We start from the raw sequence: 27467 nt of genomic DNA, 5'->3' as shown, positions 1-27467 counted from the left end.
CAGTAGCAGGACAAATGGATGCTAAGTGAGGGTAATTGCAGGTATAAATGTTATTTGGTTTGCACAGTAATGTTTAAATGAACAGTTAAGTGGTCGAAATTGTGGGTTTATCGGGTGTTTTATAATACCTCTGGATTTGACTCATTTAGTCAGAACTGTGTGTTACAGAATATAAAGCTAGACTACCAAACGTAAAAACAAATGTACCTTTCCTAACGTCCTCTCTCTCCCTCAGTACTTCTCGTGCTGTGTGCTGCTGAGCCTGCTGGCCAGCTCCGTCTTCCTGCAGGTCAGCAGCATTGGTAAACTCTTCCTCATGCTCTTCATCGAGCTGCTTTACCTCCTCATCATGGAGGTGCCCAAAGTGAGCCTCTTCGACAACCAGGACCTGCTGGTGATGGCCAACGCCATCAACGTTTTGTGAGTCACTTTATTACTGCTGTATGTGTGTGTGTTGTTCCGCCTGTAATGTTTAAATCTTTGGCCATGTGCAGATGTTCTAACCGCTGATTGGCTCTTCTCTGTTCCTCCCCTCACAGCGAGCACATGAATGAAACAAGGTGAGACAAAGCATCACCTGTCATCTGATTAAGCTAACAGCATCATTATCACTGTACTGGCACAAATGTAACTATAATGACCTGCTGGCAACAGATGCTAGCGCTAATGAGGCAAGATTTAGAGGACAGCTTGTTCTTGTGTCACAGTGTTCCTGCAAAGTACATTTTTACACCCATACAGTATAACTTTATGTACCCTAACACCTGTACGTTATGTAGTTCAGTACTTAGCATAAAACATCTAAAAAACCTAATGTGTGTGTGTGTGTGTGCGCTGACCTCCAGCTGTGTGGTGGACTCCAAGGTTCCTCTGAAGATCATGACCCCAGTGGTCATCACCGTCTTCGTTCTTGCCCTCTACCTTCACGCCCAGCAGGTGGAGTCCACGGCCAGGCTGGACTTCCTCTGGAAGCTACAGGTTGGTGTGTGTGCGTGTGTGTGCTTGCGCGTGTGTGGAAGTGTATTACTCCATTTTGGGGACAAAATGCAGATTGCCACAATGTAAATCATTACATTTTAGGGTTAAGATAGAAATGCCTTGGTTGTCAATCAACAAGTAAAGGATGCTGGCCTTATCAGAACCGTGACTAACTTTCGGCATTCGGCATTTCCTCATGGAGGATGGCAGCTGCAACAATTATCACTTCACCAATAAATTGCTAAATAGTGTGACACCGAAGTAGTGTATCTAGCCTTGTTGTGAAGAAGTGTTTGGAATGTACTGAACATATGGATTGAAGGCAGAGAAGTGGATTATGCTGCAGGAGTGGTCTGAGACGTTTCTGTGGCCAAATGGGCTACTGCTGTTCTCAGAGAAGGAACAAGCTAAAAACATTTCGGAGCCACCTTTCAGGCCTACAGGAGGAGAGTGTTCACTCAAATGATTGTCAGTGAAGTATTAATTCAATAATAAGAAAATGTATTAAGGGATGCTCCAGGGTTCTTTGACATCTCATGGAGGTACTGAAGCAATCGAGGGGATAAACAAGTTATTTATTTACCTAAAAACTTTGAGCTGCTGAAGGGGTCTTTATTTTTCAGCTCACTGCTGTCACTGACGGTTAGTAATCTCGGTCTAAGAGTCTATACCCACTCTGTGTGAGGCTGTAATGCTCTTTGTAAAGAAAACCAAATTGTAAGGAGGATAAACGTTTAAGTCCAAAGTTTGTTTTTTATCCTTAGCAGTCGTGGTGAAATAAATAAATGTAAAAATTGCACAGAGGGTGGTGTCAGAGTATCCATAAATAGAAATAACGATGTCAGCAGTAGTAATTGCAGTAGTCATTGTGCAGCCCTACTTGACAGTATATCCCATTATCATATCCTCTTGGAACCTTAAATGTCTGTACTAAATTCTGTTCCAATCCATCTCAAAGATGTCAAAATGGTGGTGGCGCTACATGAAAAGTCAGGTGATCACCAAAATCATTAGGATTCATCGTCTTGGGACCATGAATGCAATCCATCAAATAATACTTGAGATATTTCACTCCGGATACTCAACTGTATTTGCCCCATGTGTTTTTTTTTAAATTTTATTTACCTTAAGAACATCCTGTCTATTTCTGTATTGAACCCCCCACAGGCCACAGAGGAGAAGGAGGAGATGGAGGAGCTGCAGGCCTACAACCGACGTCTGCTCCACAACATCCTGCCCAAGGATGTGGCCGCCCATTTCCTGCAGCGTGAACGGCGTAACGACGAGCTCTACTACCAGTCCTGTGAGTGCGTGGCAGTCATGTTCGCCTCCATCAGCAACTTCTCAGAGTTCTACGTGGAGCTGGAGGCCAACAATGAGGGAGTGGAGTGTCTGCGGCTGCTCAACGAGATCATCGCTGACTTTGATGAGGTGAGTTTTTAACATATCCAGCTGGAAGTTGCGTCTGAGTAAAGATGTAAATCTGTGGGATCTACTGGTGTCAGTGGTGTTTTACGAGACTGATATTTCCCCGTAAAACGAGGAGTAGGTTTCTTTCTGTCTGATTTCACTCACTTAATGCTTGTAAAAAGAGACTTATGAAGGCATATGTAAAAGTTTATTTACGCATCAAGTAGACATGTTTGTTACCCCCTGATGAATGTAAGTCCCATATTCACACTCCCTTTATCTCTGGTTTGGTCTCCACCAACTCCTGAGAAAACTGTCTGGCTCTTTAGCCGCTAGATGCTCCACTGTGTTCACCAGATAGTCTCCATCCTTTCTGCAGTATCAACATTAGACCTAGTGATATGAATAGCAAAAATATTGATTAAATGCAGGTTTTAGAACTAAAACTCTAAGACTCTTTAAATGTTTTGATAATTGCTCTTTGCTACTAAAACATACAGAGGAAATTTAAAAAAAAATCAACAGGAGATTTGTTAGACTCAGAGCTTAAAGAATACGGTTATCTTATCAACTTGGATTTGGATCCAATGAACCTGAACCCAAACCCTGCTAAATATAGAACTTTATAGATTCAACTTTCCTTCTCCTGCCACCTTTAGATCATCAGTGAGGAACAGTTCCGTCAGCTGGAGAAGATCAAGACCATCGGCTCCACCTACATGGCGGCCTCCGGCCTCAACGACTCCACATATGACAAGGCCGGGCGCTCGCACATCCGTGCCCTGGCTGACTACGCCATGAGGCTGATGGACCAAATGAAATACATCAACGAACACTCCTTTAACAACTTCAAGATGAAAATAGGTGAGCTTCAGAAAAGAAAGACGGGTGCTACTGTTGCTCAGGGATTTTGTACATCTACCAGGGATGCAGATAGAGCGAGATTGTTATTGACTGGAACTCAAACAAAGGCAACTGTTACTCTCAGAAGAGGAAGACTAACACTAAGTTGCCAAATTGGAACTGAAGAGATCATTTCCAAACTGATATACAGTATATCTAAACACTGCTTCCAAAATATAAAGGCACCTGACACAATAAATATAGTTTTGCCCAAGTCCAGCTGGTGTGGTAGTATTTAAGTACTTTGTTTCCTCTCTTAGGTCTTAACATTGGCCCTGTAGTTGCCGGGGTGATCGGGGCCAGGAAGCCTCAGTACGACATCTGGGGGAACACAGTGAACGTGGCGAGTCGTATGGACAGCACAGGTGTACCGGAGAGAATCCAGGTGAAGTGAAGTGTGACACTGCACTGCCAAAATATTCTCTTAACATGTCATTTCACTTAGTAAAGAGCTATAAAATAAAGAATTGTCACTGAAAATCAGCCTTTATTAGTAATGCAAAATTGAATTCTCTCAATATTAGTTTGTCTTGTCCTTTAGTTTCTTGTCTGAAATGAGTCAAAAACATTAAAAACAAGTGGAACAATCTCAGGCCTACTGACAGAATATTCACTTAGTTTAGGAGAAAATGAATGTTAAGACTAAAATGACTCATTAAAATAGCATTTGCAGAGCTCAGGACAAAACACTTTTGCCATCTTGGAATAAGCTCCAATCTTTTTTTGGTCAAAAATTTGAAATTCATCTCATGTGCATAAGCTCTGCAAAACTGCCTTTCAGACATGGCTGATGGCTGGATTTAGAAAGAGTCTATTCAAGTTAATGAAGAATGTTAATTAAAAATGGCCATATTGGTTTTGCTCTATCAGATGTGAAATCATTAAAGCTCAATAACTCAAAGCTACTATGAACACAGATGGAACCCTTTAATTTCATGTCATTTCTTCTCCACTGCACCTTCTGAAAAACCATTTACACAAGAGCGAATATGAACCACTGCTTCCTAATGAAAATGCAAGTGACAAAGCAACAGCACGATTACGCCATTAACACTAGGATGTAACCTTTGAGATTTCATCTATTTGTGGATGACAATATTCAGTATTACCATATAAGCAGAGAAAACCAGTCAAAAGAGCTACTTTATACAGTATCTAATTTCTGTTGTAAATCACGCAGAATGATAGATGAAGTATAAATAAAAAGAATTTATTATAATATTGAATTATTTTTAACTTGCGCAATATTTTTGTAGCTTTTTTTTTTAACCTAGAATCAAATGGGGAAAAAAACTATTGAAAATGCAGATTTAGCTCAACAGGCGTACTGTACCTATACTTTGATTTGGTGATTTGCAGGTCAAAAGACGACTAGATGTCTAAGTTAAAACTGGGTTAAATTTGACTGAAGTTTTCCAGACATCAAGGTTACATATAACCATTGTTCCAACAGCCTTTCAGGGAATAAGTGTAGATAAGTGTACCTGGTTCACACTGAAATGTAGTCATTTAAATGCATTTGAAGCAATGGTTTTATGTAAACCTAGGCATCTAAAAAACATCTAACTTTTCAAACTAATTTAGCCCAGTTTTAACCCAGACGTCTAGACATCTTTTGACAAAATGCAAATCACCACATCAATGCTCACTAAACAAAGACAAAATGATAATAAATACATAGAAAAGTGGTAAATATGAAATAAAATAAACCTGGCCACTCACTGTCCCTTCCTCCCTCTGTCCTCAGGTGACCGCAGACCTGCACCAGGTTCTGAGCTCTTATAACTACACACTAGAGTACAGAGGTGTGGTCACAGTCAAGGGCAAAGGAGAGATGATGACCTATTTCCTCACCGGTGGACCACCTAGCAGTTAACCCCAACTAAGTGACAAATAGACACACCGGGGTAGGCTCCTTAACTCTGCCTCTGACATAACGAGCAGGCTCATGGACCTCTGATAGCTTACGGTGGGAGACTGAGACTGACTGAAGCGTCCCTTCTCACAGCGCCAATCCTTCCTTAAACCTACTGAGGCCACAATTGGCAAGGATGAGAGAATTCCTCCTGAAGATCAGCCTGCAGAGGACACTATGAGTGGGAGAGGCCTAGCTAGCCTGAATCTGCCATTGAGACCAAAGATCAGTGCGTAAAGACTCTGCGAGCTATGCGAGTCTAGGTCCTAAAGGAAGAACATTCTGGAAGAAATTTTGTTTGCTTCAATCGGCCTGATTTTCCGATGGTTTCGGACAAACCTGCAGGAGGACATGAACTACGTCCCTTCCTCTTTTTCTCTCTGCCTTTCTCCTGCTGAAGTATGTATGTACATGTAAAACGCAGACAGTTTTATGTGTATGTATATGATTTTATGTACTGTGTGTAAAACACATTTTGTCCATGTTGTCGTGATACAGGTACAAATCTCTGGACACTCAGCCAGCACCACAGCACTATCCGTCCTTGTATCAATATCCGATCACATCAGTAATTAACAGATTGATGGAGTAAGTAGTAAGTAGCTGAAGAGTGCATCTTACAAGTGAGAGGGTCCCTCAGAGACAGTTCGGACTGTTTTATAAGAACAGAGAGAAAACACTCCACAGTGTTTATAGAAAGCTTCCCAGTCAGACGTATACATTCTATACACTACAGTATCAACAGCATATACACACACAAAACACAGAGGATGTCAATGAAGAGCTTTTTCTAATCTTCGACATTTTGTATTTTGACTTCAGAACCCAAACCCTATCAGATATTTTAAGATTCTATATTTTGTACATTAATATATTAGAGAGCTATCTATAAACAGCAATGTGTATTCAGATGTACATACTGTATCACGCTCATGTTGGGATTTCAGAAGTCCTCACTGATGTTGCCTGGTCTTAGCGTAGCGCCACAGCTGATGTACCATTTAGCCTCAGCAGATCGATGCCCCCGAGTGCCCGTTCTTCTTGCTCTTTTCACCGAATTGAGCGTTTTCGATCTGCAGGAAGTCAACCATTTTCTGATTGACATGGCGCTTCTGATGATTTCCGAAGCGTGAGACCGAGTAAGTGTGGGGTTTTTTTGTTTGTTTTTTTTTTTTTAATGACAGACTAGAGGACAGGAATGCATCTGTCTTTTTGCACTCCAGTGCTTTCAGCCATCCACTCCTTCCTGCATCGCTCCACACCCCCCTCTTAATTGCTCAATCAGATGGTACGACCCAATGAATGTCCAATGATCTCCGACGAGGCCTTTTAATATGAACTATATACTAACGACGGTGATGATGCTCATCCTGTGGACAGGGATAGACGATGCCCGTGTGGAAATGTGCCCTTTTAACTGCATTTTTTTCTTCTTTTTTTTTATCAAAGCAGTTTTCGTCAGTATTACAGTATTACTCAGCATGTCATCAGACAAACTGTTTCATAGATTTTGGTGATTTTTTTTTTTTTTTTTTTAGTGATGTTATTACCAAACATTACAGCTGGTTCTGTTTGTCTTGGCTGAGTCACAGAGTACAGTAATCAGTAAATGTCTGGACAGAGTGCCAAGGTTTTACCTGAGAATATTGAGGAATATAGCAAACTTGAGATAGCTAGCATTATTCAATGTCTTTTGCTGTTGTCAACAAATCTTATGAAAAGACCAAAATCAGTAATGTTAGTCCATCTCCCCCTCTTTCTGACTTCCCTACTCTGCTGCTACACACACTGCGCCCTCAGCCCCAGCCTATTTGTTCCTTGTGAAGACATAAACCTTTAAACCACTGTAAACACACGCATATAGCATTTATTTGTACTATTTGTGTATTTAACACACATTTGGTACACTACACTACTGAGTATTTACTGCACCAAGACGTTGTGTTCAGGATTTACTCAAAAGGAACTTCAGTGTATGTGCCACTGGAATAATTATAGACTTTTACCGTGTTTAAAAAGAATCTATTAATAAATGTTAAGTAGTTGTTAGAAATGAATTACGGTAATTAAATTTGAATTGAAATGATGCGTAAAAAACTCTTGAGTAAATAATGAAAAGATAATTAAATATTAAAAAGATAACTAAAACCCACAGAGCACCTGCTGGAGCTCTGATTGGCCAGCTGCAATGGGTTGGTAGAAGTCTGCCCAATCTCCTGCTGCTGCTTCGTGGCTTGGACGTCCATTCGTTTTTAGGTGGCCCACTGCTTACACATCTTTAAATTCAATTGATCCCGAAATGGAAACTGTAAATGTTAAAGCAGGAAACAAATGTATTGCTAGATGTAATATGTCAGGCAGTCACATCAATAAATGGAATTACAAAAAGTTACATTCAAGAGCATTTTAAAAATAATTATGTGGTTCCATTTAAAAATTTAATTACTGATTGATCATTTAAAGTCAGAATTAGGAAATAGATTAATTAAATAGATTACAAATCAGCAAATTTGAAGTTTTAGAATGCATCATTTACATGCAAATATAATTAAACAAGTTATAATGGCTTTTTAAAATTGATCAATTCATTAATTGATTTTAATTAAACAAGGTAAAAGTTATAATGATTCCAGAGGCACACTCAGGCTCTCTGTCCATGTTTATGGTACTGGTGGAACATGTCACCCAGTGCAACGGTGTGGCTCACTGACATGTTGTAATAGTTAACAATGGAGCGCTATGACACAGAGGAAAAATATATATCAGCGTTTTGCTACACAGGCAATACTTGTTTGTAGGATCAATTCATTGATGAGTTTGGTATTTTATTAATTAATTTAATTCCTTTTAGTTTCCTGTTTAAAAAGGAAAAGAGAAACTTGGCACTTAGTCCAAATGTTTGCTTTGAGTGTGGTGGATGAAAATAAGATTGCACTGGTCTACTCTGGTGGTTTTGTTAACACACTGTACTGCTGCAACCATTCTCTTCACACACCACTACTAAAACTTTAAGTGTCATCCTATTTGACTCACTGAATGCAGTGCCATTCTACAACCCCCACCCCCTTTTTTTCTTTTTTTCTTTTTACTGCTTATTGTGCAGGAATGTGCCATTAACACACAAGGGGTTGGAGAGAAGGCACAAATTAGAGAGGAGTGTAGCTATGAGGTGCCTGATTGGACAATTTCTTAGGTTTGAAGAGTTTGAGATGTTCACCTCCTTTTTATTTCTACAGCTGAGGATCCTCATGATGAACCTGATAGCGAGGTGAGGCAGCGTCTGTGACAAAAACAGCTTCAGAGACAAAACTGTGGGTTGTTTTTGTTGTCATGCCAAACACTATGCTTTATTTTATTTTATTTTTTACAGTCAAATAAACTGAGATGTTTCACAGGTACTACATGATTGCATCTGGATTCTTTTCTGCCTTATCTGCCTGTGTTGTCGGCTCATTTATAGATTTAGATGAATGCCTGTTTGCTTTTTGCAAGATGTTGTTTCAGAATATTGTACAGAACCACAGCTCGTCTTTTATCCGTTACAAGACTTCAGACACTATATAGCTGAAAGTGTGTGGACGCCCTATGGTTTGGGCAAGGCCCTTTAGTTCCTATTCAGGGAAATGCTGCCTCATACAATGATATTTTCATACTATGTTGTGCTTCCAACTTTATGGCAACAGTTTGGGGAAGACACTCTCCTGTTTCAACATGACAGTGCCTCCGTGCGCAAAGCCAGGTGCATAAAGAAATGGTTTTTGAATGACATGCTGAACAATTACATATGGGTGTAAAGCTCAGATGTCCACATACTTTTGGACATATAGTGTCTATTGGAAGGAAGACGCTTTCAGTGAGAAACTATCCCCCTTTTAAAGCTTTCTTATGCAACAGTATTTAAAATCCCTCAGCATAAGCTGGCATTGTGCTGAAATTTGGGATTCTTTTTCCGTTCATGTAGCTCGCCAACAGATGGCAGCAGCACTACATCACTTTGTTTATACATGGGTCCTTTGTGTTTTCATCATGATTACTGTTTATATATGATGGAAGAGATGGAAGCAAAATGCTAATCTGCTGATTAGCACCGTGAGTGTTGCTTCATCCATTACAGCTTTAATATCTATATTTACATAGTCAAATCACTGGCCATTACACTGAATAAGAATGAATTAGGGTCTTGATTGATAGTTAACGATATGCATTTAAGTGGCAGTGCTGGACTATAAATTCTCTCAATTTAAATTGAGCATTTTAGACAAAATTTAAGGATTTGAGGAATGGTCAGTAATGGAATAAAAGGCCACAGTACTACAAGCAGTAACCACAATATTGTTTACTTGGCATTTCTCACGGGAACTCAAGTGCATTTTGGAGCAAACTAAATCCTCAGACTTAATGATTTTGACCTTTTTGAACAGCCAACCTCTGAGCCCCTGACTGTGAGCTTTGCCACAAAAACATTATCACAGACATTCACTTGAAGCATGAGTTCAAATTGTGCTTCAAATTGTCACCAAGTTACACCTGCAGTACCCATTTGTCATAAAATCCACATACTTCCTGCTCAGGAAAAAACATAACCCTGCTCCATTTATCTACATCTTCAGGAAATTGCTGTTCCTTATAATGACGCGCCCACAAATAACATCAATTATAATCATCATATTCATAATGCCTCTCGTGCCATTACTTGTGAAAAAAAAAAGACAAGGTACTGCCTGAAAAGTGTTTCAGCTGCCTCTGAATCATGAGGTAATCTGTTGCTTGTTGTTGCTCCAAAGAGAAAAAAATTACTTGGGGGGATTAAACTAAAGTCAGCAGTTTGACTACATTTAGCAGCTGAAACTCCAGTGCTCATTTACCATATGCTGGAGGCTCCAGTCTCCAAGGTCAGGTAAATGTTTTCTTTAAATTATAAAAGAATTGGATCCGATATTCTTATTACAGGATACTTTGAATCTTCTAGTCTTTTTCATAATTAAATTTTTTCACAATTACAGCAACATGCATCAGATCTCATCAAATGCCCCATTAAGCCTAGGCAGTGCTGTGATAAAAAGACCACATTCAATTTTTTTTTTGAAGAATGGATATCATTTTAATGGTAATGTCTCCAATTTTTTTAATGTTCAATGTTCCATTGCTGAGCTCAGAGACAATGAGTAGTACAATACAAGAGTAGATATGTTGCAAGTGGACTGAAGAGGACCAGATCACATGATGAATCAATGCGTCTTCATGTGCACCAGAAAACGGAGAAAATTCAAGCACTTCTGGTCGAAATCCAGTGTTCCAACACACTTTCCATTTCCCATCAAATGTATTCTTAATTTCCTGAATTTTACATTACAAAGAATTGTTAATATTTTTGTATTCTAATCATGCCTGAGGAACTTTAAAAGATGTGATATTTCAGTCTAGTGTAAAGTAATACAAATTAAAATGTGAAATATTTGTACTACACATATAATAAGTTTTCAGCAGTTTATTCCCAAGATTTAAAGACCCGGAAATGATCACATTCATTTTCCATACTTGGATAAACCAGTATAAAAAGCCTTGCATTTTACTGTTCCTATTTTACACAACACACCCACACTACACATCTAATGTAACTGCTGTTGAAAAGGAGAAACTCACACAATGTGAACAATCTGAGCCATATTGTGAAAAGAGCTATTAGGTCATGTAGGTGTGGTACCGCTGTTGAAAAGCAGGGAACATTCAGAGAGCCCAATGATGAATCATACGAAGCTGAAGTGTTGCAGCGGTCCCCCGACAGATCTGTAGTGCAGATGCCAGATGGAAATGGAGTTGAGCTGCGTGGCTACACTCCTTTTCATTTTCACTTTTAACTTTTTCCAGTGAGAGAGATTAAAAAACAAACAAAAACATTGACAATCTTGGCACAACTGTTGAGTTACTCATGAACAATGAACAATAAAGGCATGAGTTCTCTACTCCTCTCCGTTTGTTTGCTATTGTTTGTTGGGAATGTGCAGGAAGCCAGGAAATCTTCCCATAATTCCCTGAACTAATCTCTCACTGCCTAATAACGATGAATGTAGCATCTCCTGACTGTAATTATGTTAAATGTGAACACTGTGCTAATTTCCATTACACAGGCGGAGGGTGAGAGACTTTGTGAGAGTTTTTGTCTTCATAAGTTGCAGACGCAACCATGTCTGAACCGTGGGGCTTGGTGGGAGGAAAATCACGCCACAGGCTGCTCAGATGATACGGGCTGCCCCTGGTCTCGACGACACAGCTACACAGCTTTACGCTGCCAACGCAGACCTGTTTATTAACAGTCACTTGACACTGGCATATGCTTGAGGCTGTGTGGGCGAGGAAGTAGGGTATGAATGCTAACAGGCTGTTTGTGTCTACTGGAGCAGGAGATACTTTGTGACAACTAGGCGCCAGTCTGCGTTAAAAATAAAATGGAACAATCATAAAACAAAATTAAACTAATAAAATCTGTTTAAATCTTCATTGACCACATGTCGCTGAACAATCAGTCAATAAATAAATAGCAAAATTAACTGTCTACAAAATGACAAACATCTGCAAAATAAGGTATGATCATTGGCTCCTGAATACAGAATACACCAAACTGAAATGAGGGCTACACACAAGGCAGCATTGCATAGTTTTAAACCAAAACCTAAATCAGAGTCCTGCACCGGGTCAGGTACACGCAGGTGCAAAAAGTGCATGTAACAGGTAGAGAAAAAAAAAAACAACACGTAAAATTAACTGGATGTGGGCGTTGTCAATGGTAGAGACGAAAAAACAAAAACTGAACAAGAAATTTAAATTAATGCCCAGTCTTGCAGCCTTATGTTCATCTTTCCTAAAGTAATTTTATCAGTGAGCGAAATGAGTCCTGGTTGCTGAACCACCTAGCAGCAAAAAAATTCACCCCCCCTCACAGTTGTCACGAAGGGGGAAATTAACTATAGAGAACAAAATCGTTTTTTCGTACCAGGCTGTAAACACGTTTATTTCTGCTGTAAAATTGAGCATTTTAACATGGGGGCTTATGGGTATTGACTCGCTTTTGGAGTCAGCCTCAAGTGGCCACTCGAGGAACTGCTGTTTCTGGCACATCGCATTGGCTTCATTTTTAAGCCCCAGAGGTTGTGTCAATTGACGCAATGCTTTGTGACGTGGCTAATGTCGCTAATGTGTGTTGCATTTTAGTCTTGGTTACTTACGCTTTGATCTGACATTTCCTGGTTTCAATCATAATTTTGCAAATTTTAGAAAGCATTTTATTTTCGGAAAAGTTCTAGTACATTTGTTTTGGGTTAATACAAAAATAAACACTGATGTATTTGAGTGTTTAACTAAATTTCTTAAATGGAAAAAAACATTATTACATTCCTCTAAGTTAGGTATTAAAAAAGTATGATTTTGGTGTTGGTACTGGAACTCTGGTACTGGAAGGTATCGTATTTGTACTAGACATATGCAGGACTCTGACCTAAACTATGGCTGCACTGAAAGTAGGAAAAGGAAATATCTTTATCAGACACTGGTGGGGAGTAGACAGCTCAAAAATCAATCCAATACGTTCTATAAATGACTGGGGTTGCAGAGTTTCCTAAAAGTCCACACTGAGATCTGTCACTGTCCACTGGTGCTGAGATGTAGTGAACAGGACTACTGTGGTGCTGCAAGATTTTGGTTTTTCTTTCTTTTGTTTCCACTTTGCCCACAGACTGATCAGTGCCATCTCCACTGCATTTCCAGGGCGTGTGCGAGACATCCAACTGAAGGTCCGTTTGTCCTTTGTGTTTAAAGTTTCTGTCAGACGTTGTAGTCTGGCGCTTTTCCCAGCGGTTGCCTCAGTCTGATCTGCAGGGTCATGAAGGCCCCCACCGCCACATGGAAGAGGATCTGCCACATGTTTCTCAGTTCATACAGATACATGTTGGACAGACAGATGAGTGCAAATGCCAGAAAGGACTTACTGTTCCTCCAGACAGAGAAGTAGGCAAACAGGTAGCACTGAAAGGAAATGGCAGAAAAGAATCTGAATGCTGCACACTTTGTGTGACTGACATTGACCAGTGACATGTTTTCATCATTAATGTCCTTCATGGGACAATAAGTCTGCTCAGTAAGTAAGAAATCTCTTCTGATAACTTTGATCACCCCATCAGTCTACCAATTTGTGGTGCTCCATTTAGTATCAGGTGCTGCACAAAAGAAGCTGATGAAAATGTTTTAGAGAAGGTAGTGGGGTGAAAGGCATTGAGCTTTTGCTAATGTTAGTCTAGCTGACAAGCTGCTGAGCTGTAAAGTGCAGCCAGTGATGGGCTGCGCTTACCGCAGACTATCACTTACCTGATACAGACAGGCTGCTGTGCCGAGGAAGAAGGCAATCACATAATTAAAGTCTTCATCGTCATTCTGCAGACAGAAAGAAAAGGGATTTTTTAGCACTAGTCTAGACAAAGCATCAAGAAACCAATATGACAAGAAAATGAAGAGGTTCCTATATTTCTTTTTTTTTTCATTTAGTCTCATCTAGTTTAATAGAATATGATGTGACATTTACAGTTTCAAGGAAAAGAAATAGGGGCATATGGCAGACTGACCCCAAAACTGATTGGTTTTATCGGTTATGATAACTATTACATTGTATGATAATGTTGCAAACACATAGTCAGATGGGGCAGGAAACTCAAGTAGTCAGACAATTAGTCAGTCACCACCACTTTATTTGGAGGTGAAACCAAAAGTGAGTGCACATGTAATGTCAGTAATAATAATCCCCCACTGCATAAGAAAACTGTGTACACACACAACTACAGTGATATAGCATGTCAACACTGATCACGGAAGTCGGTATGTAAACTGTGGTGAATGTTTACAATGGAAAGTGTGGGTTATAATTTTACAATTTGCCTCCATTTTCTCTTACATATAAGTTTGTCTAACCTGGCAGTTTGTTTATCTGACTGCTTGTGTTTCTTGCCGTGTCTGACTTCTTTTTATCAATGTCACCGCATTCCCAGATCTCAGGGAATTAACTTAAGTTTACTATTACGAAGACAATTGACAGCCAAAACTATGAAAATAAGACCCAGGTTGTATGAAACCAGAATTTTCCTTTAAGAGAAACTGAATCCGTTTGAATGTCATCTCTGTTATGTCCTCACCTGTAGTATGCTCTCTATAGCGTGGACTCCTCGCAGCAGGTTCAGGCCTCCACAGAGGACACTGAGCACACAGGACACGATGCCCGGTAGGGTCACAGGCTCCAACATCTGTGTGGGAGCTGGAAGAGAGAAAGAACACAGGACTGCAGACTCAGCATAATCTGCCTTGACAAATGAACTACAAAAGCATTAACAAAAAGAAAATCTGCTTTCCAAAGTATATAACAAAACATATATATTTCATGAAATGTAATCATTCATAAAACTATTACATGCAGGATAAATCCTTGAATAGAAATGAAAACCCAAGCATACATTGTTTTTAAATCTTCTGTCTTCCAAAACATTCTGGCACAGTAAAAGGAGTGATGCGTCACTATTATCAGATTAGCATACATCATCCCCCTGGACCAAATGATTTATGCTCTCAGAAAACAAAAACTGGCAAGGGCAACCAACAGAGAGTGAACAAAGTGTGGAGAGCTGCCCTGAAGAGGATGTCAGGGGGAACACAACAGCTCTAAGTGACCCGAGGTGGCATCACTTAGCTTGGGGCAGCTGAGGTGTGACGGTGCGTACAAGGGGGTTGATTTCTGGAGCAACTGAGGGGTAGGGGGTCTGAGCTACAGAGCGGCAGAGCAACAGTGGAGCTGTCTGACTGAGCAAAAGGATATCTGACCACCGGACATACATTAACCTCATGGGTCATTGTTGTTCTTTTTTGTTGTTGTTTTACAGATTTTAACTGAAAAACACCTGGAGTTTATAAAAAGAGCAAATCAGTTTAAACTGTTATTCACCCAGATTTTATGTTGCCATGCTTCCAAGTTTCTTGCTGCAAGAATACACTGTTCATTGTAGTTTAAAGTAAACAATGCCCTCACACAGTGAGGGTAGCTCAGAAAATGTTTCACGTAATTGTAAGTGAAGGGAAAAAATGCAAACTTAGTTCTTAAGTATCCCTAAAAAGTAATTATCAAAACAATAAATGTTAATATTTTCAGTGTTTTGTTCTGCAAATGATATAAGTTTTTGTATTATTGATTTGTTAATAAGATTTTCAACAGTTTCTAATACTCAAAATTACAGATAAATTAAAAGTAATTTTTTTGTTTGAAGTGAAAGTAATAAGCCCTTAATAACTTTCAGCCAGCTAACTGTCTACAGAACTCTTTCATGTGATATTGTAAAACAGGACAGTAGAAGATTACCATTACCTACTAAGAATGCACAGATGGGAATGAACTTTGTTATTGTACTGCACCTTTGAACATTATAACAAGCACGTGGAAGAGTCTACAGGTTTGATGTGAACTGGTCGAAAACCCAACGGCTCAATAAGCAGTATGAACAATGACAGGTGCAACAGTGCATCCAGTCTTGTTCCTTTTCTGGTGTAGTGAAGGATACAGTATTCTGAGGAAATCACTAGTGACCTTTTTATGTCACTGTGTTACAAAGACCAGTGCTACCAGTGTTAATAGTGCAAAGTAATGATAGTAAGATAAGATTAAATAACACTATTGATCTCCAGAAGGGAAATTAAGTAGGTAGTTATTACAATAGCAAACCTCTTTCATACTTGGATGAGGTATGTGTGGGGTGTATATGCATGTCGCAGCAGCTTATGTCCTACCTATGCCCTTGTATTTAGAGGGTGTGTGCACTGAAAATCCATTGATTGCCCTCAGGTCCTCAGGGGAGAGCTGGTAGGGCGGTCTCAGCTTGATCTCTGTCTGCATGTCAGCCAGGTTGATCTTGGTGGACAGAGAACGTGGGCTGTTGTAGCGCTGTTTGGTCTTCTGGATGAAGGTGTCTGAGGGATGACGGTCAGCACAACAACAAGGTGGTTAATACAGTAACACAGGGAGCAAAACAAGGGAGATAAACTCATTATTTGTATACATACAAATAATGAGATAAACTCATTATTTGTATACATACAAATAATGAGTTTATCTATAAGAGCAGAACATTCTGTCAGAGTTAAAGCAAGATTTCAGTTTTTGATAGATATTTTTTATCTCTGAAATTATTAATTAATAAACCAATCAACAGATTTACTGTTTAAGTCATTTATAAAGTTTATATGTCAAACATTATCCAGTTTTAACTTTCAAATGTAAAGATTTGCTGTTTTTCCCCTTTATTTTTATAATTGGAAATTGAATATTTTTGGGCTTTAGATTTTTGGTTGGACAAAACAAGCACTTTGAACATGTCAACTTGACCTTTGAGATCTTATGATGGACATTTTCTAGATTTTCTGACATTTTACAGACCAAACAATTAATCAAGAAAATATTCAACAGATTAATCAAAAATGGCAATAATCATGTAGCCCTACTCAGGATACACTGTAATGTTTGGTTGGGGTGTTTGCAGGAAATCATTTTGTGATGAAATGGGTTGTTACCTATTTTTTGGTGCAACCACCTTCCCTAAACCTGCCCTTTTTACATTTACTACAGTTGTATTTCCTAAATTTCCCAGAATACCTTTTGTTGAGCCCAGGAGAATGTACCTTGTTCCATTCAGTTTCAGTGATGGATCTTTTCCCCATATTATTGATGAACAAAGACACCCTTGCCCTTCAGCTCCGAGCGACTGACATTGTAAGGTTTACCATGTGATAGTTGCTGTAAAACTCCATGGAGCTCACCAAATTCAATAAAGGAGTACGGCCGCACGGCGCTGCTGATTCGTTTGGTGTCATAGGTGACGATAAACTCCTTCTGTAGCTCATCCAGGAAGCAGAAGGCCAGCACGTTGGGGTAGTTTGCGGTGCACACCATCAAGTATCCAACACCCAGTGAGCTTGTGAAACTGAAAAACACACACACGCACAAACATAATTGCTTTTCACACACACCGCACTCTCTTCTCTTGATAGAAACCCTGGGAAACTGTAATTAGGACACCAAGCTAAATACAGTGCAGATTATAGGAAAAAAACACATATGATATTCCTGATTCTGCTGGTTGTTGCTCTAAACACGACACAAACACTATTTCAGCACATTTGTGCCTAAAATTCACACGTTCACAGCTAATTAAACAGAATACTACATTCACCTTGGCACACACTATCTTTTGGCCCTGCAGTGTTAATTGATACACAGAGCACAAATTAAATTCCCCAAATACTAAGACTTCTACATTATCTGAATAGCTCAGAGCACAACTGAGTGGAAAGCCAGTTAACACAACAACATCTAAATTGATATGGAACATAAATGTCAACAAACAGAACAGACTGATGTAATGATTATCGTGTGGCTAGACAAACCCCCCACATAATTATAGAAAATATTTTAAGAATGAGGGTGAATCTGATACCAGCATGTCACTGTGTAGTTGCAGTGCCTCAGAAACCAAGGAACGAACTAATTCACAAATCAGTAGGAGGCAGGCGGGCACCTTATTCTCATAAGGTTGAATGATGGTTAATATTGTGGCCTCTAGCCACTGTCAATACTGATGTAAGTGTATTAAGAATATTACGTCTACAGTAAGTAAGTAAAGTTCATTTATATAGCGCCTTTCAAGAGCAGACATCACAAAGTGCATCACAATAAAAAACTGAAGATTCAATGGGTCTAAAGGGAATGAATTTCAAAATTTAGGAGCCACAACTTCAAAAGCCACATTCTCCTTTAGTTTTATGCCTGGAGGGAGAACAACCAACAAGCCCTGATCAGAAGACCTCAGACACCTACTAGTGATATAGGGCAGTAGTAGCTCACTGATGCAGGGCTTTAAAATTAATTATAAGAATCTTGAATTGGATTCTGAATTTGATGGGGAGCCAGTGTAAAGAAATAAAGGTCGGTGTCACGAGACCTTTTAGAGGGTCTGTCAAAAGTTTATGTTCAGCTTCGACTAGTGTGTCACCACTTCTGACATCCTACTAGTGGACAAATCTCTTTCCCATTATCTTGAAAGTCTCTCGACAGGATGCACAGATCAATAGTCCCTATAATATTTTATTGATACCATATCAGAACATATATCATTAACTCACAGTTGAGTAAAGATTAAATAAAGTTGGATAAAGTCCTTAGGTACAACTGATATAACTGATGATGCATAAATATTACAGCATGAACATGTTAAAATATTATAAAATGTAAAGTGGTCTATGTTAAGGTCACTGCAAAGTCCCTAAATCCTATCAGATACAGTATATTCTAAATTCCCACATAACAGGAACAATACACAGAGCTTGGAATGATAAAAAGTTGGCTATTAAGGTTACAGTTAAGGAATGAGTCATTTTCACGCAGAATGATACAAGGAATCTCCTCCTGCTTTCATGACAGAGAAATATAACAGCCTGTAAAGGGCCTAGACTATCACAGAACAGATTAACCTGTGACTTTAAACACTTCCTGCCTCATTCTAACCTTCACTGTCTTCTGACCTTCTCTTCTTCAGATGCTACAGGCTCTCATTGATTAAAGAAACTCTAATCAAAGGATCAAAGGAGACTGGTTGCTGAAAGGTATAACTGGCTAATTGATGGCTAAATCTGAGTTTCTTTTCAGCTCATGTTCTCTGTCTTAATAAGACTAATTAGCTCTTAACAAACAGTGCTTGAGAGAGTTTCAAAGCATTTCCCTGAGCACCAGCAGGGCTTTTAGAAACAGTTTGACACCTCAAATGAAGGCCTAGTTGTCAAATCACTCAAATTAAAAAGCATTTTTCAATCGAAGTTGTGTTAGAGGGGTCAAGAAGAGCAGAAAAAACTGTCAGCAGTAGACTGTTTAATCACCCTTGTGTATCAGTGGATGAAGAGGCAGAAAATTATCTAAATATCTAAAGTTAAATCTTTAAACTGTATTTTATTTTGAATTGAAAATATGTTAAGTGACAAATTCAGTCATACAAATACTGTTCTTATCTAGCAAGTTAACATATACTTGGTTTATTATGGTTATGTAATTAATGTGTGGTTTGAATGTAAAGGGTCCCTTTAAAATTTGCAAACATTTGGAATTTAAAATCAACATCCCATATGACCTACTTGACATTGTATGGTCCAGTCTTAAGCGTGCAGCGGTCAGGGAACTGGCTGAGTTTCTTGGAGAGACCTTTGAGGTGTTTCTTGGTTTCCTGAAGCTCTTTGTCCTGCTCATAGTCAGTGGATGCAGAGAGAGGCAGGCCATCCCCGACCCGAACCACAGAGGCAAACAACACCATCGACATCTTACAGCTCTGGCAATCCCACTGAAGCCCTGCAAACAGACGTTAAAAGGGGATGAAACCTTGTTGAGAGGGTAGCAATAATATGTTGAATATCTAATGCTGTCAATTCAGTCCATGTTGTGTGTCAACCAATTAACCATGCATTTTGTTCAAATGCATGTCTAAAGAAAGATATGTTAAATTTAACCAAAATTGATCAAAGTGTGAGATCTTAAATACTTGACAGTGGAGCTGACACAATTAACAAAAACAAAATTAATCTGCAACTATTCTGATATTTAATTAATCGTTTAAGTCATCTATTAACCAAAAATGCCAAACATTTGCTCATTTTGGCTTCTGACATAATTTTCTCTGTTTCATATCATCATTAAAACAACTTTAGATATTGGACTGTTACTGTAAACAAGTAATTTGAAGGTGTCACTTTGAGCTCTGGGAAAAAGAAATTTTCACAATTTACCAACATTTTACAGACTAAATTACTTATCAATATTCAACAGTTTATCTTAGCATCTCAGCAATAAATATGCAACATTAGATGTGCAGGCCCTTTATGGGTAGGTACCGCCACAACATCCTCCTAATCCTTGAGAAAGCTGTCGCCTATCAGTTGTGTGACTTTCTACATAACAACAGTTTATTTGAGGATTTTCAGCCAGGATTTAGAGTGCATCATAGCACAGAGACAGCACCGGTGAAAGTTACAAATTACCTTCTAATTGCATCAGACAATGGATTTGTCTCTGTACTTGTCTTGTTACATCTTAGTGCTGCATTCCACACCATTGACCATCCTATTACAGACTGGAACATTTAACTGCCATTAACAGAATCCCACTAAGCTGATTTAAATCCTATTTATCAGATCGATCTCAGTTAGTACATGTTAATGATAAATCCTCCAAACATACCAAAGTTGGTCACGGAGTTCCGCAAGGTTCTGTGCTTGGACCAATTCTATTCACCTTATATATACACTATATAAATAAATATATATAGTATTTTGTATATATACACACTATTACAATAATATTGTATATTGTAACAAAAGAGTTTCCCATTGGGGACCAGTAAAGTATTTCTGATTCTGATATATTATTAGGAAACACTCCATAAACTTTCATTGTTATGTGGATGATACCCAATTATATCAATTGATCAAGCCAGATGAAACTAATCAGTTAGCTAAACTTCAAGTATGTCTTAAGGACATAAAAATCTGGATGACCTGCAATTTTCTCTGACAAAACTGAAGTTATTGTACTTGGCCCCAAACAACAACAAAACTCATTATCTCAAGATATAGTTACTCTAGATGGCATTACCCTGGCCTCCAGCACCACTGTAAGGAACCTCAGAGTTATCTTTGATCAAGATTTGTCCTTCAACGCCCACATGAATTAAACTTCAAGGACTGCCTTCATTCACCTACGTAACATTGCAAAAATCAGGCACATCCTGTCTCAAAATGATACAGAAAAACTAGTCCACGCATTTGTTACTTCTAGGCTGGATTATTGCAATTCCTTATTATCAGGCTGCCCGAATAAGTCCCTTAAAACTCTCCAGTTGGTCCAGGATGCTGCGGCACGTGAACTGACCAGAACTAGGAAAAGAGATCAAATTTCGCCAATATTAGCTTCTCTGCACTGGCTTCGTGTAAAATCCAGAATAGAATTTAAAATCCTTCTCCATGCTACAAAGCTCTTAATGGTCAGGTAGCATTGTATCTTGAGGAGCTCATAGTATGTTATTACCCCACTAGGACACTGTGCTCCCAGGATGCAGGGTTACTTGTGGTTCCTAGAGTCTCCAAAAGTAGAATGGGAGCCAGAGCCTTCAGCTATCAAGCTCCTCTCCTGTGGAATCAGGTACCAGTTTGGGCTCGGGAGGCAGACACCATCTCAACCCTGAGCCCTGAACCATCCCTTAGTTATGCTGCTATAGGCCTAAAAGTGCAATAACTTCTGTTATGAATTGGTGCTATATAAATAAAATAAATTGAATATTTATAATCCCCCCCCCCCCAAAAAAAAAGAGTTTAACAGGCTCTTTTAGTGGCTCTTACTCACACAGCTATCTGCTAATATTGCTTATACTGTGTTTTTCCACATATGTGTCTTACAATCCTGCCTTATTGACATTTTCTCTATGAATCCTGGCTGTGAAGTGAGTGATCTTGGTACTAGCCAAACCACAACGAAACATCATTTTTAAGCCCAAACCATAGTTGTGTCAAAACAAGAATATCTTTTTATATGACAAAAGTGAGGAGCACTCAAAATGTGTTTTGTAAGTAAAGACGGTCGGTGGTTACGCGGTCGGTTGTGCTGGAACCATGGACAGCTCCACAGACTGAATGAAGGGGCGTTGAGAGGAAGCGCTTGGAGGATTTCTGTCACGACGTGCCTTCACCGCACTCGTGACAAAACGTTAACATTTCATAGCTTCAACGCAAACTCGATAGTTCGACATTATTACCTGGTTTAATTAGGTTAAAAGAACAGAAAAACATTACGACGACGGTTTAACAGAGGAAATACGTTTATGCTAGCTAGCTAACCTTAGGAGCAGTGGCTCAGTAGCTAAGGAGTAACAGTTAATGAGTAGGTTTATTTAACGTAACAGTTATCTGTTGATATAAAACTCAACCGAATTAGCTACACGCTTCGTGTTTTCGAACGTTTTCCTTTAATGTAAGCGGTCACTTAACATTATAAGAAAACTAGCAAACAAACTAGCCACACCAGACCTGGTTAGCCAGCTAGCCACCGTTAGCAACTAACTATATTAGCTTGTTCACCAGCATTTCTTTCCAGCTAACGTTATCAGGCTAGGGGGCTAACAGCTAGCTACTTTGCACACCCACAACTCAGGGCAAAGCTATAAGCAAACCTGAACAAACTGGGATAGTTAGTTGGGTATTTAATACCTGGTAAACGAGTGTAGCATCATATGGACATCTGTTGTGCTGCTTTTAAACTGAGCAGAGGCGTCTAAATCACAGACAGCGGTGATGACTCTTTACGTTTACGTGGCTGTTTCGCTGTGCATTGTGGGTAAAGACAACCTCTCATCAGCATCACAAAAAAAACCACACAAATAAACCAAAACAACAAATATGCTCTGTTGAAATAAAACATCAGGAATGTTTTGAATTTTATTAATTTATTTTTATTTCTCAAATTTTTCTAATGTATTTTTGTACTCACTTATGGACACCCATTACTTCATTAATCTAGTAGGTAATGTTTCTGTCCCTATCATCAAAAGTTTGTTTTTATTTTTTAATGTTTAGACTGAGCACACTCAAATCAATTGTTTGATCAAATTGTTCTTGTTGGGTATATTCACAATGCCTGGATTTTTCAGTTTCTACCAAATACAAATTTTGTACTGAACTGCCAACTTTCTTTCTTCTTTTCCCTAGAATCTCTAAAAAACAAAACATGAAGACGAAATTGTTAGCTGATATATATATATTATGTATATATGTTTTTTAAATGTATTTTACTTTTATTTTCAATTTCTATTTATTTATGTACATATAAGTTTTTTGTCTTGTAATGTTGTTGTTCTTTCGATAAAGTTGTTAATTTGTCTTTTTTTAATCACAGCAGCAATTTTGCTCTTAATATTATTTTTGTTCTGTGTTTTGTTTGTTTGTACTTTTTTTCTCCATTATAGATTTTTGATTATTACTTTAGCAATTCGCAACTGTTTAAATTACATACAATTTCTTTGAATTGAAAATAATGGGAATAGTTTAATTTAATCATATATCCCACAGGTAATGAGAGATATGTTAGTATAATTCTTGACTCAAGGTCAGTTTGAAAGCTTTCATCTGGAGTTTTCAGTCACATCTCGAACCGGAGACATTGCAATTACTTGGTCAGCGCCTTAAACCCCTCGGCCATACCCTAAAGAGCACTTTTCTACACAAAGTTACACAATAAAGTGGAAATAGTGAAATGAAATGGAAAGCATAAAACATTTAAAAACGAGAGTAAAATGCTCGATGGTAAAAGAGATACATACTGTGGCTAATACATTATAACAAAATACTACTAAATAAAAACTATTTATAGTCCAACAAGGTTGATAGACAGTAGTGTGCTGCTGCAGTATGATCAGTCATTTCTCTTTAACTGAGATTGTTAATTTTCATGAGCTCATTGACTTTGTGATAGATACTATGTTTCATAATTTAACATTTACATTTTAGTTTTTTATTCTGATCTCTACTTGCTCCAGTTGCTACTTTCCCACTGAAAGCCAGAAACAAATTAGCTCTACTCCCAAGCATACGATGCTGAGATCTTTTTTTATGTTAAAATTAAAATAACATCAAAAATGAATAATGCGTACCCAGAGCCTGCCAAGCTTTAGTGCTCCACTCAGACCTAAAATAGGCCATTCACTGGCATCAGCATTTTTTCCTATTTTCATACATTTCCTGTTAGAATATGGAAGAAAACACATTTGCGGCTAGAGGAAACAAAAACAACAATACAGAGATGGTTAGTGGCCTCATCCTTCACATATATCCATGCAATCTCCCCGGAGCTCATGGCAATGTGTCAGCCTGAAGGGACCTCCTCAGTACCCTCATGGCTTGCGTGTGTGTGTGTGTGTGTGTGTGTGAAAGAGAGGGAGAAAGACAGACACACAGAGTGAAAGTGGATGATGGATGTCTGCTGCTGTTGACAAGTTGATGAATGGCCACAGGTCTGGGTAAGTGAGAATGTCAGGTGTGAGGAAGGCAGTGTCGTTATTCACAGTAACAGACTAAACAGAGGTGCACACACATCAGCATTCAAATGCATCACCACAAATTGTCTCTTTCCCAGGATGTCATCATTATACATTTCAACTTTGAGCTGAGGAATTCTTGAGAACTATGACATATCTAAAAATATACCTGCAGAACATTGTCTTGGTTCAACTGCAGGATTTTTACATTTTTTACAGGAAATTCATGAAATGTGACTTTTAAGGACTACCTGTCTTGGGTGACGATCAATGTGATGACAAGACTAAAAGTCCAAAGCCTCAGTTGTTGTCTTTGGAGACTGCAATGTTCACCACACCTAACAATAAAAACAGACCAAGCAACATACTCACAATTACATTAAGTTAGTTCTCAGGGCGGTGCGAGGAGAGCATGAATATGCAAAATCACTAGGAAATATCTTCTGGGGAACATGAACAGAAAACTGACCATGCACATGCACACTGATCTGATATATTTTATTTGTTTAGAGTAAATCAGGTTAGAATCCCCATTATTAAATCATTTTAGTAGTCACGAGGAGTTAATGTTAATAATGTTTTCCGTGGCTGTGGAGGAGGTATGTAGACACCCCTGTCCACATGCTTTAGGGTATTTTGGTGTGGTGCTGTTTTTCAGTATTTGGGCCTGTCCTCTTATGGATCCAATGAAGGGAAGTCTCAATGTCACAGCATACAATGATATTTTAGAGAACAGTGTTCTTCCAGCTTTATGACAGTTTGGAGAAGGCACTTTCTTGTTTCAACATGACAATGGTCCCATCCCACAAAGCCAGATCCATGGAAGAACTTGAGCGTCCTGCACAGAGCCCTGAACTGAACCCCATCCAATGCCTTTTAGATGAACTGGAACACTGACTGTGAGTCAGACCTTATCACCCAACATCAGTGCTGGACCTCACTAATGCTCTTGTGGCTGAATGGGAGCAAATCCTGCAGCCAGGTTTCAAAATCTGGTGGAAAGCCTGAAAGCAGAAGATTGGAGGATGTTATAGCAGAGGATTAATGTCCATGAATTTCAAAGCATATGTTCAGCAATCTCATATGGGTGTAATAGTGGAGGGTCCTTGGGCTTGCACGTAACATTACAAAGTTAGAGCTTGGAGTTTGAATGACATGGGTGTTTACTAGACAGGGTGGGTCTTATCCTAACAAAATGCATTATGGAAAGTATGCATTATGGGATGTCGATCTCAGCCTCTGCTGCATCAGATTTGATCATTCCTTTTTAATTGTTCTCTTGAGAATTTGAAAACATTGGAGTGGAGTGCTTTCAAATATTGAGTTCTCAGGTGTTGTGCTGCAAGAATGTAGCTTTTTAAAAAAATCAATAATACAATGTTTCTGAGAATCAAAAATACAGTTAATAGATCAAATCATGTTGTAGAGTATTTAGACACCCACATTTCTTATATATTTAAAAAACATGAAACAACATCTTCAGCATGGGGAAAGTGGGGGTCTTAAGTGGGGGTCTTAAGTGGGGGTCAGATATGATCATATTTAATTGACAATAAAAGTCTTGATCTAATCAGCTGTACAACTAATGGCAGTTCACATGTAAATTAAAGTTGTATAGCCTCCAGGGCGTAGCTGACTGCTGCCAAATAAGATTGAATACCTAGAAAGCATTTGATCTTTACTTTAAAGGTCATTTCCACCAGAAACATTCAAACTCAAACAGCAGTCAGTTGTTACTGTTTAACATGGCATATGGATTTGCAGAAACATCTATTGTTTTTGGTTGTTAAACATGGAAGCTATTCATTTAAAAGCCTGTTTATTTTCCCTTGATGGTTTCGCCAGTCAATCAAGAGTAAGCATTTGACATTTTCATGGCACAGTTCTGATGGATTTCCAAAACTATAATTGAACAATTTCTATCAACAATATCATAAAAGGGATGTTGTTCTTCTCAGTGTTGACTGACAGCTCTACTGAGCACAGAGTGAACATATGGATCTTTCAGCAAAGGATGCAAATCACTTTGATTACTGCCTCATGAGAAACGAGCTAAAGAAAATCTTTATCTCTCTCAAGCAGATACTCAGAGGTCTATTTATTTCATTGACTTCTGGTGTTTGAACCAATTTGTCCCAGCGTTGGCATATTGGATGCCATGAAAATAATGGGAAGGAACAAAAGTATGTACAGAAATAATATCAACAAAATAAACAACAACTTTTTAATGATGCATCTGAAAAAAGAAGGTGTCATGTGTGGGCTTTTATAAAAAAAAACAAAACATAATGATGACACAAAGGTGAGGTAGAGGACGGGCAGGTGGATGAAGGCAGAGTGCAGATTGACGTCAGAGAGATAAAATACTGAATAGCGCAAAACACAATTATCCATAAAGGGAAAATGGCTTCTGTTAAGGGTACTTGAATCAGAGCAGACCCTGACTTTGTATTAACAACCCTGTGCCCTCCATTTCTTATGCTCATTTTGCACAGGTTAAAATGCTTGTCCCTCCCCTCCAAGAAAACCCACAAAGAAGCAATGCACCAGTACTCCACCCCTTTAAAAATCATCTAAAGTGATATTGGGACTGAGAAGGTATTTCTGCCTGCTTACAGGCATTAATCAGCCTGCTATGGCTCAACACCACATGCATCCCAACAACAGCACTTTATCTAAGCAGACCGGCATGACCTGTAGACTGCAAACACTGAACACAAAAAACTTCAGTTACAAAGTCACTCTACAGCTTAGAGTTGAGCATAATGAGGACTGGACTCCACACAGATTTCCCAAGCCGTTGATCCTAAAAGTAATGATTTATAATATTTTACATGCTTGTCACCTTGGAAAAACAGAAGTTCAGGCAGTGGAGTTATGAGTCAAGATTTTCACTGACGTCACTGTGAGTGGGGTCACTTTTAGGTCCAGTGCCATTTTCCAGCCATTTCTCACAATAAAGCCATCAGTGTCAGATCTGCTGAGTGCTGCTGGTGGTCCATTTGTTTCCCGTCTGAGATGCAGAACTGAGAAAAATGTCAAAATAAACAGGCACAAAAACTGCTTTCACCAGAACTGTCCTTCAGCCCAGCGACCCGACAAGGTCAACTTCTATTTAT

The 27467-nt window shown here is 38.8% G+C and overlaps 2 protein-coding genes across 2 annotated transcripts in view; one reads left to right on the top strand and one right to left on the bottom strand.

The window, feature by feature from the left end:
* The window catches only part of adcy5 (adenylate cyclase 5), a 92158-nt gene extending 83554 nt beyond the window's left edge, over positions 1 to 8604 (top strand). The window contains exons 15-21 of the mRNA XM_044215761.1: positions 236 to 420; positions 540 to 560; positions 846 to 978; positions 2146 to 2409; positions 3048 to 3252; positions 3552 to 3676; positions 5039 to 8604. Coding sequence (XP_044071696.1) covers positions 236 to 420; positions 540 to 560; positions 846 to 978; positions 2146 to 2409; positions 3048 to 3252; positions 3552 to 3676; positions 5039 to 5167 — 1062 coding nt within the window. The 3' untranslated portion in view covers positions 5168 to 8604. The remainder of the gene's footprint in view (positions 1 to 235; positions 421 to 539; positions 561 to 845; positions 979 to 2145; positions 2410 to 3047; positions 3253 to 3551; positions 3677 to 5038) is intronic.
* Positions 8605 to 10679: 2075 nt separating this feature from the next.
* sec22a (SEC22 homolog A, vesicle trafficking protein) lies at positions 10680 to 22660 on the bottom strand. The gene is made up of 7 exons (XM_044215762.1): positions 22526 to 22660; positions 19409 to 19619; positions 17045 to 17208; positions 16019 to 16198; positions 14383 to 14501; positions 13565 to 13630; positions 10680 to 13225 (listed from the first exon to the last, which is right to left on the bottom strand). The coding sequence occupies exons 2-7, from the start codon at positions 19588 to 19590 to the stop codon at positions 13025 to 13027; spliced, it is 912 nt and encodes a 303-aa protein (XP_044071697.1). The 5' UTR covers positions 19591 to 19619; positions 22526 to 22660; the 3' UTR covers positions 10680 to 13024.
* Between the last annotated feature and the right edge of the window lie 4807 nt (positions 22661 to 27467).

Source organism: Siniperca chuatsi, linkage group LG12 (assembly GCF_020085105.1).
Source record: "Siniperca chuatsi isolate FFG_IHB_CAS linkage group LG12, ASM2008510v1, whole genome shotgun sequence".
NCBI lineage: Eukaryota > Metazoa > Chordata > Actinopteri > Centrarchiformes > Sinipercidae > Siniperca > Siniperca chuatsi.
This window is presented reverse-complemented; position numbering and strand designations above follow the sequence as displayed.